At 41.8% G+C, this 14444-nt stretch overlaps 1 protein-coding gene across 1 annotated transcript; it reads left to right on the top strand.

Annotated features, from left to right (window-relative positions):
• The first annotated feature begins 11495 nt into the window (after window positions 1-11495).
• foxa2 (forkhead box A2) lies at window positions 11496-14013 on the top strand. The gene is made up of 2 exons (XM_071540313.1): window positions 11496-11739; window positions 12481-14013. Exons 1-2 carry the CDS (start codon window positions 11668-11670, stop codon window positions 13651-13653), a joined length of 1245 nt encoding a protein of 414 aa, XP_071396414.1. The 5' UTR covers window positions 11496-11667; the 3' UTR covers window positions 13654-14013.
• Window positions 14014-14444: the final 431 nt, after the last annotated feature.

Genomic DNA, 14444 nt, shown 5'->3' with positions numbered 1-14444 from the left:
ACCTGAGAAAGAAAAAGACTTCCCAAAGCTCTGAATTTCTTTCTGTTCGTGCCTCTGTGCCTCATTTGTTTGACCCATTGATTTTTGGTGTGTGTGCCCAAGCATACATGCATGAGTATATGTGTGTGTGTGTGTGTGTGTGTGTGTGTGTACATGCAACCCTGGCTTGTAGGTTTGTGTATGTTGCATCATGGTGCGTGTGTGTGAGTGAGTGAGTGTGTGTGTGTGTAGTGGTTACACATGTCAAATCCCATTCTCGGCAGCTGGATGTGATTGTTGTACCACACCGAGCAGTTTGCCGAGCTGCTCGTTCACCACAAGGAAGTAATGACATAGTTAAAGAGGGTGTGGGGTTTGGAGGAAGACTTTGAAATGAATCATGATAAATGCTATCATAGCATCCCATTAAGTATCAAACGTGAGTTCAGCTCAGCCATACCCCTAAAATGTCCTCTTACAGAACTGTAGTTTTCAATAGGCCTATTGTGTAAAGGTACAGTCAACCATAACCTATAGAGAATAGACAGCTGTCATTAATTTACCAAAATCTTTGAAGTGTGTTTTCCTTGATGCCTTTGCCAGTGTTCATTACATTGAGATACTGGCTGACCACTGTTAGCAATCATGGCTAGCTTTATTGCAGTGCTATCTTCTGATGAGGAGAAGCCTGAGATCTGCTCTATTTTCTCTTATGAAGTTGAGAAGGATATTCAAGGCTGCTGTCCGGTATCTGTTAGGCTGAATGATTTCAAGATGTGGACTTCCACTGCAGGGCAAATGACCCCATTAACCCCAGTGGGGGAGAGAGAGAGAGAGCCATTCACCATTCATACACTGAACAGATCTGTACAACAACACCGGCAGAGTTCATTGACTAAACTCTTACACATTCAGCTGTGGTGGTTATGGTAGGGAACAAAGTGAACTCTAACTGCCCTCCATAATATGTTACTCAATTCAACTTCTGTCAGTGAAACTCTAAAGGATACACAGTGGAAAGACGTAGATCTACAGTAGTTCAGATGAAAAGAAATAAGACTACAAAAGGCTTGTGGAAATGTGTAAAGTGCAATGTCTCCCTCCTCTGGCTGGATTGAGGGTGTTGTACTGGGGCTTAGCAACTCATGCCATACTGCAATTTTGTGTGACTTTTTGAGTTAAATGATTTTATGCCATGCAGATTGATTGATTTTTTTTTTTTTTTTTTTTTTTTACTGTAACAAAGGTTAATGTGTTAATGTGTTTTTTTTTTTACACATATACATCAATATAAATTCATGAAGAGTCAACCTCCAATAACAGCTACCCCAACTCAAAGGGTACTTTGAGAATTATTATGATTACACTGAAAAGGAAAATATATAGGTTGCACAGTATATAATATATACAATTTATGATGAGTCTTAGAAATGTGACTTTCCATACTGGACTGCATTCTCTGTATTTAGGGGTGTGTGTGTGTGTGTGTGTGTGTGTGTGTGTGTGTGTGTGTGTGTGTGTGTGTGTGTGTGTGTGTGTGTGTGTGTGCGTGTGTGTGTGTGTGCGTGTGTTTGTGTGTGTGTGTGTGTGTGTGTGTGTGTAAAAATGATCAAATAATGGTATCATAAAGTGAATTATTCCTTTAAGTTGCTTGAAGTTGAGCTACACATCAGTACCGAAAGTAACCTAAATACAGGATTCAAATGAAGGATTTGAGCTTTCAGAGTTGTGATTGCATGCATTTTGAGCACAGATTGGTGAGCACCAAACCAATTCTAAAAGGATTTGTCATATAATGTCATGTAGCATGCATAATTATCATTGGTCTGTATCCACTGAGAAAGCAGTTCTCTGTGTTGCCAGAAGGTGTCACACTCTGTAGATTAATGCTGTGCAGTGGTGATGGAACAGTTAAAGTATTTCTGAGACAGTGTGTTTGGTGAAGCATTTGGTCATCGCGTGATGGATAAAGGTTCAACTTTTTTCCACACACGGAGCTTCAGACATTGTTATGAACGGCTCAGACGCACTGTAGTCTACGAAATTCAAAAACCACCTGCTCAAATCCCTGGATATCAGTGTGCTTTATGTGTTATGAGTAATTTGTGGATATTGCCAAAGAATTCTCCTCTGGAGTGAGCTACACAACATATTGTTCTACATTTGAGAAGTTGATATTGAATTTACATGAATGAAGATCAGATGCGTGTCAGAAATAACATCCGTTGCAGGATCAGAGGCAGCGATCTGTCTTTGTAGCCCTGATCCTGGGGTCTGTGTGTATTTGTAGAGCAGCTTTGCTCAGTAGTCTCTCGGCAGGTCTCTCGTCACCTCAAGGGGAGGTCTGCGTGTCGCGCATCTTCACCCCCCCCCACCCCCCTTTCCTCCCCATACTCGATTCCTCCGCTCCTCCTCTCCACCTCCATGCTGGGTATCCATGGGCTCCAGACCAAACAAGCAAACAAACAGAACAACAGAAAAACCCATCACCCAGACAAGGTTGGTCTGGGCTTGGGGAGAGATGGGGAGAGATCTTGTTTGCTCTGCGGGCCGGTTCCATTTCACTGTGATGGCAGAGGAGGCCTCCCAGGACACGGCTACCCACACTTCTGTTTGACTTCCAGGGGGGATCAAGGTGGTCCTCCGCATCGCCACATCGCCTTCCAGTCCAATATACAGTTGGCTGTAGCCACGGGCCTGTGGCCTTTACCTAAGATGGCCCTGTACTCTTTGTTGTGGTCTTGGCCTTTATCTGTAGGTTGGTCAGAAATGACTTGTTGGTGTGGCATTCAGCCGCCAGGCAGGGGATGATGGTGACCCGTTATCCTTTCACACCATCGGACTTGTACAAACGCTCAGCCTTGTCAGTCATGACCAGTAAATAAGTTCCAATCACATTTCAAATAGTCGGTCCATACTATTACATAATGTTCTGTTATGTTTTATTCTCAGTAAATACAAACTTGAATCCAGAATCTAAATGTATCACTCCTAATCTATTTCTAAAGATTAGTCTTCAATACTTAATGCAACAAAAAGCTACAACATTTAGTATTTTACAGTTTGGATCTTGTTGCACTGTGATCTATCCTCAGAGTGTCATTTCATTGTGCTAACTGCTATAGTTTGCCTGTAATTGACTACAGCCTATAGCCAGAATGTTCAATTTCTGCCTCCTTTGTCCTTGCTGGAGGACATGGGTCCCAAGAAACTCCCTATCTCCAATCTCTAATGCAATCTCACGGCACATGATTTATTTTCCCTATCTGTTTTTTTCCACATTAAGGCCCAGGTGACAAGTGAATGCAACTGCAGAGGGCATTTATACCTTAGCCTATGTGTATTGGAGACAAAGGGTCCAAAACATGGCAAGTGGTTGACAAGATCAACTTTCAATTCTCCCGCATGTTTACCCACCGCCCGCCTAATAGTCCGAATCATGGGACTTACATGTGTGCCCATTTTTCAGAGCGGGCACATAATTTCAAAGGTCTGCTGGTGGAAAGTTGGGCAATTATGCTTTAAATGAGTATTGCTCAAGTCAGGGTTTTAGACTGTGTATTGCAGAAAGAGGTCAAAGCTGTGTGTGTGGTGTCTGGTGGGGACATCAAGTTATTCTTTTGTAGTAAAGGCTGTGGAGAAAGGAAATGAAAGCTGGGACTGATTTCCTGGTCTGGGAAAATGCAGATGAGCTATATGGGTATGTTTGATTTGCTGACTCCAGCTGTGCCTGGAGAATTCCCCTGACCTATCCTATGGACTGGTTGCTGTGTGAGGCCACATGTACCCTCTTGCAAAGCAGGCAGGCGCAATACGCAACCCCCCTAAAAGGGCTGGCCATTGAACTCTCAGGCAAGTGGCAATATTTGCTCACCTGAAATACACACATCTTGCCAATTGGGGTCGGGGTGGGCCGGGGACCGTGGAAGGTCCCCCTTGATGCAGCTGTGGCCCAGAGAAAGAACAGACCAGGAAGTTTTGCGGCGGGGTGGGGTGGGGGCTCTCCTGGCGGGGGGCTGTTTAGCGGTGGCGGCCCCATTGTGTTTTAAGGGAGGCAGGGACCATATTTGTTCGAAGCTGCAGGAGGCTGATGAGGTGCTAATCTGTTGAGTGGCTGTGTCATTGGGCCTCTGTTCCCAATAGCCTGTTAGCTGTCAGGGCCTGTAAAAAAGGCACAATTTACAGGCCTGGCCCAGGACTCTGCCGGGGCGTCCACGGGTAAGCAAACACAGATTGGACACTTATGTTGTTGCTCTGGTGGGGCAGGCTTTACCACTGGGCTCCTGGGGTGACACGTAGGCAGCCCTCTTTCAGCCCTCTTCATGAGTTGTCGGCCCCCTCTATGGCCCTCTGTAAACACTACAAATTAGCCATCTGCATATTGCTGGTCCCTCAGTCCATACAGGAAGGAGACAACCGCCTGGTAGAAGATACAGGGTCTCCTCTAGGCCTGATATAAATCCTCCATTATCAGCTTTTAATTTCTATCCCATGCATATGAAACATGGATAGTATTCAGGGATTTTAGATGTGCCAGAAATGTGTCTCTGCTCAAGAGAGCATTTTGTTGCCGAGCTCGTTAAAGCTTGAGGATAATAAAAGTGCTTGGCTGGCCAGTGTGTGAGATGGGTTCGGGTCAGCAGTCAGAGGTAATCCCAAACTTGAATTTCTCCATCAGCCTGGAATACAGATAAGACGGCAGCAGATATGAAGCTGACTGACTGACTGACTGACTGATGGAAAAAGGAAATGGAGCAAAAGGCTCTGGCAGATGTAGAAGTGAGATGTGTGTGTATGTGTGTGTGTGTGTGTGTGTGTTTTCTCAAGAGGTCTCTTAAAGATGGATGCAGCCCAGCAGATTTAACAATGTCGAGCATTGTGCTGACCAGGGAAAGATTTCTTATGTCGCAGATCACTGGAATATCAAAATGATGGTGTATTTCAGGAGTATATGTGTATTTTGTAACATTACATCAAGACTAAAGGAGAATAAAATGTCTGATCTAACTATTACAGCATGAGCGAAGTTAATTTATGGAAAAGATGTTGCCAAAAGGTTACGTCCAAGTCCCTTAAGTCAGTTATGATTAGGAAGACCATTACTGATACACAACTTTTTAATCACCAGGCCAAGTTTGCCCTCTTGTCAGTGCTGACGGGGATCTGACAGCATGAGTGTGAATGGCAATAGCTCATCGTGGATTATGGAAGGGGCCTGATTGTAGTGATATTTAGACCCCGCACTTCCCATGGGAGCCTGGCACTTTAATTAACATAGCACTACTGCCCCCCCCCTTGTTTTAATTGCCTTCAGTCTGTGATTAAATGTGTATTGACTCACCAGTTGGTCCACTAATGAATAACAATGTGCTGATTTGGTGATATTAAATCTATTGGCTCTAATACACATCCTATTCACGTGGCGTAGAAAGTTCAGGCATTACAAGCAGGCTTGTGGCATCTGAGCAGAAGATCTGTCAGAGTGTGTGTGTGTGTGTGTGTGAGGGGGGGATATATAACATTTACTGTCATTATACAATATATCACATAAGGTTCTTGAATTTTAATTTGTTCATTCCTTCAATTAATCTTTCCTTCAATCTTGCTTGTAGTTTTAAATTTGGTGGATAATTTTATCTTCAACAACCTACAATCACACACAACATCTATATTTCTTTTAGGAATTCACAACCTTTTATTCCAACCTAAGCCCTTAAGCACTCTTCTAATTTAGTGCACAAGCATTCTTGGGTGTCATCTGATCTGAGCATCCCTACAGATCCCAGGTTCCTCATTCTACTCCTGTGGTCCTGCAGATAAAGTGTCACCTTGTTTGATAAATGGAGGGCAATGGTCAACTTAGGGGCCTTTAACATGACAAGGGAGAAGTATTGAATCTGCAATGCCCTGGATACAGTCAACATAAAACATATCGAATGGCATTCCACACCGCATTCCTCTCAATATCAAAAGGTGCGTGTTTGAGGATATCCTTAGGGCCGTTTACGCCTGTGTTTGCGCCCTGACCCGCTGGGGCCAGCGCAATAACTTTGGACTCCCTCCCACTGCATCTCGCTGCAATGACCACTCTCGGTTTTTATTTAGCTGGGTTGTGTGCCTTCCCAGTCCAGTCGCTTTTCAGATTCATTTCCAGGTAAACACAGTGTGGCCAGCCACAAACCTGCGGCCAACAGGCGTTGTCACAGCTGTGGCAGATAATGGCAAGTCCAAACTCCATCCCGGCTCTGGAATGTTTACTGTCACCACAGGCAAGTTGGCAGCAAACATTTTTTTTTCCAGCACTCTCTGAAAGAAGACCCTCTCGTTATTAATTTTATTTTGACGAATCGCATGCTTAACCTCTTGCCCTGTGGCCATTTTTTGTATGTCTTGGTGCACTTAGAAGGATACAGGGGAACAACACTAGAGAGGGGCAATCTTAAGTGAATCTTTAAATCTCAAGTGAAAGGCACAGCTGAAAAAAAAAAATCCTTACTTTGAAAGTGAAGCTTAAAGTAACACATTCCTGCCAACAACTCCTGGGTGTTTGAAGGAATGTTCGAAGAGTTCCGCCTTTCTCTCACAGAGAGGGGAACACCCTGTTTCCATCCCCCTGCCCTGCACCCAGGCACAGCTCCCAGGCACCCAACAACGTCCCTTAGCTGGAGGGGCACCAGTTTAGGACTGCTGCTTTAGTATAGGTGTTACACTTTCACTTCTGGCCCTCTTACATTCATTCATTGACCCATTAAAATTTCATCAGTCAGTGTTTGCCCTTGTCATAACAGTATAGGAATGACACCTGAATGTGTGAAATGTAACACCAACCATCATGGATACTAATTGATCAACGAAGTGGCAAATCCAGCCTGGAAAGACCAGAGTTGTAGGGAACACCACTGATTGTAGGATTATGGGTATGCTCAGTTATACACACTAAGGCTTTAATAAAGTGTAAACTCTGCAGTCAAGAACAATATGTGCAACTTTACACTTTCATATAGGCTCTTTGGCTCATCCTTGTGGGAGTATCTCAATATAGTAAGTGCAATTTTGTAGCCCTTTCCAATGTATACCCATTTTGTCATAGTATGTCTAGTATATCTTGGTTTTTGCAACACCAATTTGTCTTATACATAATGATGGTGATGCATTTTTAATCAAAATGGCTTGCTAACTTTGTTTTAATGACTATTTAAACTGCAGATTTTCAGCCTTTTTGATTATCGCAGCTGGTTGATCAAATTTTGAGCAACTAAAATAAAACAGAAGATGAACACAAGCCAAATGAATATGTATGTTTTTATTTATCAACTCTAGTTAACATGGTCAGTCTATTCAACTATACAGCATATTATCAGCCTGAAGCCACAACTCCCATTCAGGCATAATGAAATGTGCTTTATATAACATTTCTAAAGAAACAAGATTTGACAGTGCAACACACCAAAAGGGTTCTTGGTACTTTTTTATTTATTTTATATATATTTTTTTTAACCATTTGTCAAAAAGATACTCTTACATATTTTAAAGATAAAATGTTATGAAACGACTCCTTTTTCATTTGTTTATCTCCTGCAAAAATCATAGAGATTTATTTAAAATGGTGTTACCTTGTGTTTCATTTGACATTTCATTTCACACAATTGACATAAAAAAAAAAATCTGATGTGTGAAATTGTAGTCTCAGACTTATTTGATTGGACATGTTTGATCAAGTACAGTGGTAGCAGAGGTACAACCTTAATATTTCAGAGACCCATTTTAGATGAAGGTGTAGTTATTTCTCAGCATCTAATCAGGATTTAGTGCAGCAAAGTTAGAACTGCGATATTTCAGCCTTCGTCAGACAGCATCCAACAATAAATGGTCTGGTAATCAAAGTTGGCAAGCCATCCTGACACCAAGTCCACCACTATTGTTGCACATTTAAGAAAAATTGCTGCTGCAAGGAAAACTTTGTGTCTTAGGTGGTAGACTAAACGAATTGCAGGAGTGATCTATCATGTCATGGGTGCAAATCCAGGGCAGGAAAAATTAAAATATTGGAATCTTACAATATCAGTACCAATTCTTGCAAAACTGACGATATCTTTGATCTAAAGTGTAGACAGTCAACATACTCTGCTAACACAATTGATTGATTTTTCATTTCTGTTTTGTAGTGCACAAAGGGTTTAGCTGGAACCATGACACATTCGAAAAAATGCTTTGTATCAAAAACTGTTGTACTCACACAATTATTTCCTGCAGTGACAAGCCAAACAGAAACCATAAAGGTGCCAAGTTACATTTCTTTAGAGTGTGAGACAGATTTTGTCAATTTGACACCGAGTGATCGCTCACTTCAGCCTATATGAGATGGTATTGTGTGTCTGACATTGTAACTGGTATTCCTCATATGGTTGGAGACAGTTGGGAGCTAGCTAAAAGGATATAGCACCAGCATGACAGTGTCTATGCAGCGTTGCACAGATTCTTGTGCCCCATGTGAAAAAGGAACCAGGGCAATTACTGTTTTGGGTTGACTCTCCCCTTCAGCTATGATATAGGAACACTGTGTGCATAATAGGATTAAACCGGATGATAGAGAGTAGAGAATAAATAAAAAGAATAGGGTGATACAGCAGCTGCACAAGGCCCAGTGGAAGTTTTTGTTTTTGACAAAATCCAAAATGTGACCTTCACCCAAATGGACATGTGAAGGGACTGTGGCAGGTTGATTATTAACTGCAGAATTAGCAACATGTCTCATTCAGGAACATAATGTCACACAGGTCAAGGAGGGATAGTGATGATTTGGTAACCCCATTCATGGCATAAATACTTCTAGGTATGGTGTTGGAATTTTTAAACCATGTTTATAGTTTATACCAAATGTATATATCCAAACTGAGCTGAAATACATTTCTGGTTCAAATAAATATCCATCATGAGATTGTTGTTCAGATTGCACATATACAAAGATGTGTATCAACATACACAGAAACCACAAAAATAAAAAAAATAAAAAATCATGTATCTTTTAACCATAGATACACATATAGGTACAATATATGAAGGAAATGTATGTTAATAACTTTCATATATGTTGCATTTACTCTACATGTATTCACACATGTGGTACCAAAATACATTTGACATGGAATATATTTAAATGTTCTTATCCCCTAAGTATATTTAGAAATATGAGCTTATCACAAGATACATTATTCATGAACATGTTTACTGATATGTTATATGTATGTATGCTCATATGCTCATCCCGCGTGCATTGTACATAGGCCTTAATACATTTGCTTACATTTTGAAATAGCTTGCCAGAATATATTATTCATACCTAGGCTATGTTTTGAAATATGTCAGACTCTGTGGTGTGTATGACTTGCTATTTCCATAAATGTTATTTCCTGAGGGATTTCAGGTCAATTAACGGTTCGTCACGATGCTCATTTCATTGCATTATTTAGCTTTTATTCATGTATTCATTTTCGACTGTTTTAGCGCTGTCATATGGGCGGTTTATTTCAACGATTTTCAAAATACTTCTTTGGTCTATTTAACAAAAGAAAAGAAAAAAAAGCAGTGCAGGCATGTTTTGTCCACTTATATCCATCCGCCAGTGCAATCCCCAATCCTCAAACACACAGAGGTTTCTCATGATCTCATTTCCAAGTTAAGCAGACTCTGTTAGTCCCTCGTCAACAAGACAGGTTTACTCGGCCTTACTAATGGGGCTCTATACTGATAGTTATGCTCTTGCGTAAATATGCAGTCAAATAGATGTACAACTACTGACACGTGGCTGGCACCGTAGCCTACTGCAGCCTCACCTTGATGTTTGTGTCATACAAATACTGTATAGGCCTGAGAGTGGAGACTTGGTGCTGTGGGAAATAAAATACTGCTAAACTATGACTTCCAGTTTGTGATCGTCATAAGGCATCACAACCACCAAAATATAAATCCGTTAAATTTTCAGAAAAACATCCATTTAGGTTTTTCTCCTTAAAAGATCCTACTCTCACAATTTGCATCAGTTTGGTAGCACTTATGGTGTAGCTATATTATGAATTTACATTAAAAAGATGTCCAAAAAGGTGGGTAAAGTTTATTCTGCAAATGAGAAGGTGGGTAAATGAGTTTATCTGGGTGTCCCCTCCACAGCAGCCCTGCTTGCTCCACTGCAGCGGCTTGAATTATTTTCTGACTTTACTTCCTGCACCCCCCCCCCCAAACAAAAAAAAAACAAAAAAACAAAAAACAAAAAACAAAAATAACCCACAACTAACATTTACCAAAAATATAATCGATCCTAAAATATTTGCCAGAGGCTTGATTTCAATGCATCAAGCTGCCTTGTGTGCCACACATAACAAATCCAATGGGGGGAAATAACCGAGAGAGGGCGCTGTGAAGCTTTGTGTGGAATATTCATCCCTAATTAAAACATTTATAAACAGTAATTCAATCATTATCCAGTGTGAAAAGTTAGATTAAATGTCGCCTCTCTTCTATTAGAGAAATTATCAACGGAAATGATAATGGCACACACTTCAGTAATGACAGAGGTGCATCTCACCTCACCTTAGGGTGATGTGTTCCCTCTGAACTATTTATTAAAACATGCATTCATTAACAAAAAAAAAGTGATAACAATAACTACAGTCATTTATTAGGCATTAATTTATTTTTATCCCGTTTTATCACAAGTATTAAATAATTTGAATGGACCACAATAATCATCTGTACTGCACCCACGCGCGCATATAGGCCTACAACAAGCCAATAAAGCTCATTATCCTCTAGTTTACATTGCAAGCGTTCGAGAATATACTGATATTATAATTCTAGCAGTCCGTGCACTATTAAATACATGTTTAAACCTTTATAGGCCTTCGTTACACCTTTTGGTTTAGGCCTGACGCTATGGCTTTTAACAGTAAGATAACAATAGCTGTATTATACAATTATAAGTTAATTGCTATATGCATTACTTCAAGGGGTGTCTTACCAATGTGTAGCATATGAATGAGTATTTTTATTCATAAACGTGAGAAAGATTTTACATTGTTTGACAGTGTTGATGTAAATTAATTAATATAGACTAATTTGATATTCCTTGGAGGACGCAATAGAAATGGATTATGATTCCAGCTCAGTTGAAGTGGAATAAGCACATTGGAGGATTTGCGTAATGAAAAGCGCACCAAGGAAGCACTCCAAACAATCTTTTTATAGCTCTTTTCCCCGGCCAACATACAATAAGATTAGTTTATAATAAAGCTTTTCATATGAAACTGTTCTTTTCAGTCAGCGCAGGTGTACAATTGGGGTGGTGGTGGTGGAGGAGGTGTGTGTGTGGGGGGGAAGCTTGAGGAGTCTCACGCCTAGGTGTGAGGAGATTATTCAAATGGGGCCCAAGGCGTAGAAGTAGGGATTGGAGGCTTGCCTGGCGCACAGAGCTATATCACAGCGTTAACAGGCAGCGCTGAGCGTCATTTGAACTCCAGTCACCGACAGACGCATTTCACGGCTGGCTCCATAAGACACACATGCGCCAGTCCTCGACTAAGGAACACACCGACGACCCAAATACACCCCGTGGTCCCCAGTCACCTTCTATTAGAGAGACTTTTGCCTTTTCTTCTGCTGGGAGACGCTTTGTAAAACTCTTTGGGAGCCTCCATGATGCTCGGAGCAGTTAAAATGGAAGGACACGAACACACCGACTGGAGCACCTACTACGGAGAGCCCGAGGTGGGTACCTTAAATATATATTTTTTTCGTCTAAAGCCGATCCCATTTTATACAACTCAATATTAGCCCTGAGATAATATTAACTTTGTGATCAAATATTGACTTGAGGCGCCTCCAAATCCTCCCCCATCTCCACGCAGCGCACTATCCTAACAAAGTTGCTTGACATGTAGGGGGGGAAACTTTTCACTCGGATTATAATTTCATAAGTCTATATGTATCTTTACAAAATCAGATTTTTTTTTGTCATGTTCCCACTCAACAAACATTTGAGCTGTTTGATTGTTGGGAGATTGATTCAAATATTTGTGCTGCAGTCAGAGGCTATTTTGTGTGGGAACACAGTCCTGTTTTAACTGTCAACATTTTCAGCGATATTGTACAGTTTTAGCGGATTACTGACATGATTTCCCCGCCATTACAGTGACACACAGCCTTAATCACATTATGCAGTTTTACACATGATTTTCAAACGATATCACCAAGTATAAGAGCCAGCGAACACCCCAAGCTTTACGAGTTTATTTCCTCTGTGCGCATTTGTAAATAATGCTGTTATTGTAATATGATGTTATTTATCTTAATATGTTATTATGGATTAACATCAGTATCAAACATTATGCATTCATGATAGGAATAATGATAATCGGTAATTGCTTGACAATTACAGCCGCGCTTGGTTCATCGCTGTTATGCTTATGCCAGATGAAACTGACGAGTGCCTCTTTCTCCCGCTGACAGTGTTACACCTCGGTTGGCAACATGAACACCGGCCTGGGAATGAACTCTATGAACACCTACATGAGCATGTCCGGCATGAGCACCACGGCCAACATGACGGCCAACTCCATGAACATGTCATACGTCAACACGGGCATGAGCCCCTCCATGACCGGCATGTCGCCGGGCACCGGAGCCATGAACGGCATGGGCGCGGGTATGACGGCCATGAGCGCCGCCCTGAGCCCCAGCATGAGCCCCATGACCGCGCAGCCCGCGTCCATGAACGCCCTGACATCGTACACCAACATGAACGCCATGAGCCCCATGTACGGACAGTCTAACATCAACAGGTCCAGAGACCCTAAGACCTACCGGAGGAGCTACACGCACGCCAAGCCCCCCTACTCGTACATTTCCCTCATCACCATGGCCATCCAGCAGTCTCCCAGTAAGATGCTGACACTGGCTGAGATCTACCAGTGGATAATGGACCTCTTCCCTTTTTACCGACAAAACCAGCAGCGCTGGCAGAACTCCATCCGCCACTCTTTGTCCTTCAATGACTGTTTCCTCAAAGTGCCCAGGTCGCCGGATAAGCCCGGTAAGGGCTCGTTTTGGACTCTGCACCCGGACTCGGGGAACATGTTTGAGAACGGCTGCTACCTGAGGAGGCAGAAGCGCTTCAAGTGCGACAAGAAGATGCCCAAGGAGTCCGGGCGCAAGGCATCGGAGGGCGGCTCCTCCAACAGCAGCTCAGAGAGCTGCAACGGCAACGAGTCCCCGCACTCCAACTCGTCCTCCAGCGAGCACAAACGGTCCCTGTCGGACATGAAGTCAAGCCAGGCCCTGAGCCCGGAGCACGCCGCCCCCTCCCCGGTGTCGCAGGGGCAGCACCTCATGTCCCAGCATCACTCAGTCCTGGCGCACGAGGCGCACCTGAAGCCGGAGCACCACTACTCCTTCAACCACCCGTTCTCCATCAACAACCTCATGTCCTCGGAGCAGCAGCATCACAAAATGGACCTAAAGACTTACGAGCAGGTGATGCATTACTCCGGCTACGGCTCCCCCATGGCAGGGGCTCTTTCCATGGGCTCCATGGCGGGGAAAGCCGGTCTGGATTCCTCGTCCATACCGGACACAACTTACTACCAAGGCGTCTACTCCAGGCCAATCATGAACTCCTCATAAACTCTTGACCCCAGAATGCGACATGGACTTTCCCCTCCCTGCAATTTGTACATTTGTAAAAAAATTATAGTTTGTGTATAATATGTATTTCAGATATTTTTGACGTTTCCCACTGTTTTAGTTGTCGAGTTTGTTAGTAGCCTAATTATTTTGAGAAAGGATGTTAATAATAATAATGATAATGATAATGTGACAAGATCTGTTCAGAAGTCGGCTTCAGGAATGGACCCCAAAGACAACAACTTGCTGTAAAATAGCCTACATCTGCATAACTGGATTCCTAAATGAATTTAAATGCCTCGCAGGATTTCTTCAATCATTTGTGTAATTCCTATTTATGGCTTGTATATGTGTATTCTTGTAGTGACAAGAACAGAATCTATATTAAAGTGTTATTGGTTTTGTTTTTCTGAATATGATGGTTATGTTTTACCAGAACAATCATTATTAAGAATTATTATTATTATTATTAGGCATATTATTGTTATTCATTAGGTATGTTATTATTATTAGTATTATTAATAGGCATTTCTTATTCTTATTATTAGGCTATTATTATAAGCATCGAGGAGGGGGGGAGCTTTTCAATAACAAGCGGTATTTGAAAACGATATGTAGCAATAATGTTAAATAACTGAGTAAGAATATAGGCTAACAGAAATACAAATGTTACCTTCATAAAGAAATAGTTTACATTGAATAAAGCCGCTCGCTTGAAATTTGTTAATTTAGTTTACATGAAATAATGACATTCACTTGAAATTTTGAAAACGATCAGAAATTTATGCAGC

Source organism: Centroberyx affinis, unplaced genomic scaffold (genome assembly GCF_046629955.1).
Source record: "Centroberyx affinis isolate AG114_WGS23_722 - 3 ecotype Tasmania unplaced genomic scaffold, CSIRO-AGI_Caff_v1 ptg003606l_1, whole genome shotgun sequence".
Taxonomy (NCBI): domain Eukaryota; kingdom Metazoa; phylum Chordata; class Actinopteri; order Beryciformes; family Berycidae; genus Centroberyx; species Centroberyx affinis.
The sequence above is the reverse complement of the archived record's forward strand: the minus strand, read 5'-3'. Positions and strand labels throughout refer to the sequence as shown.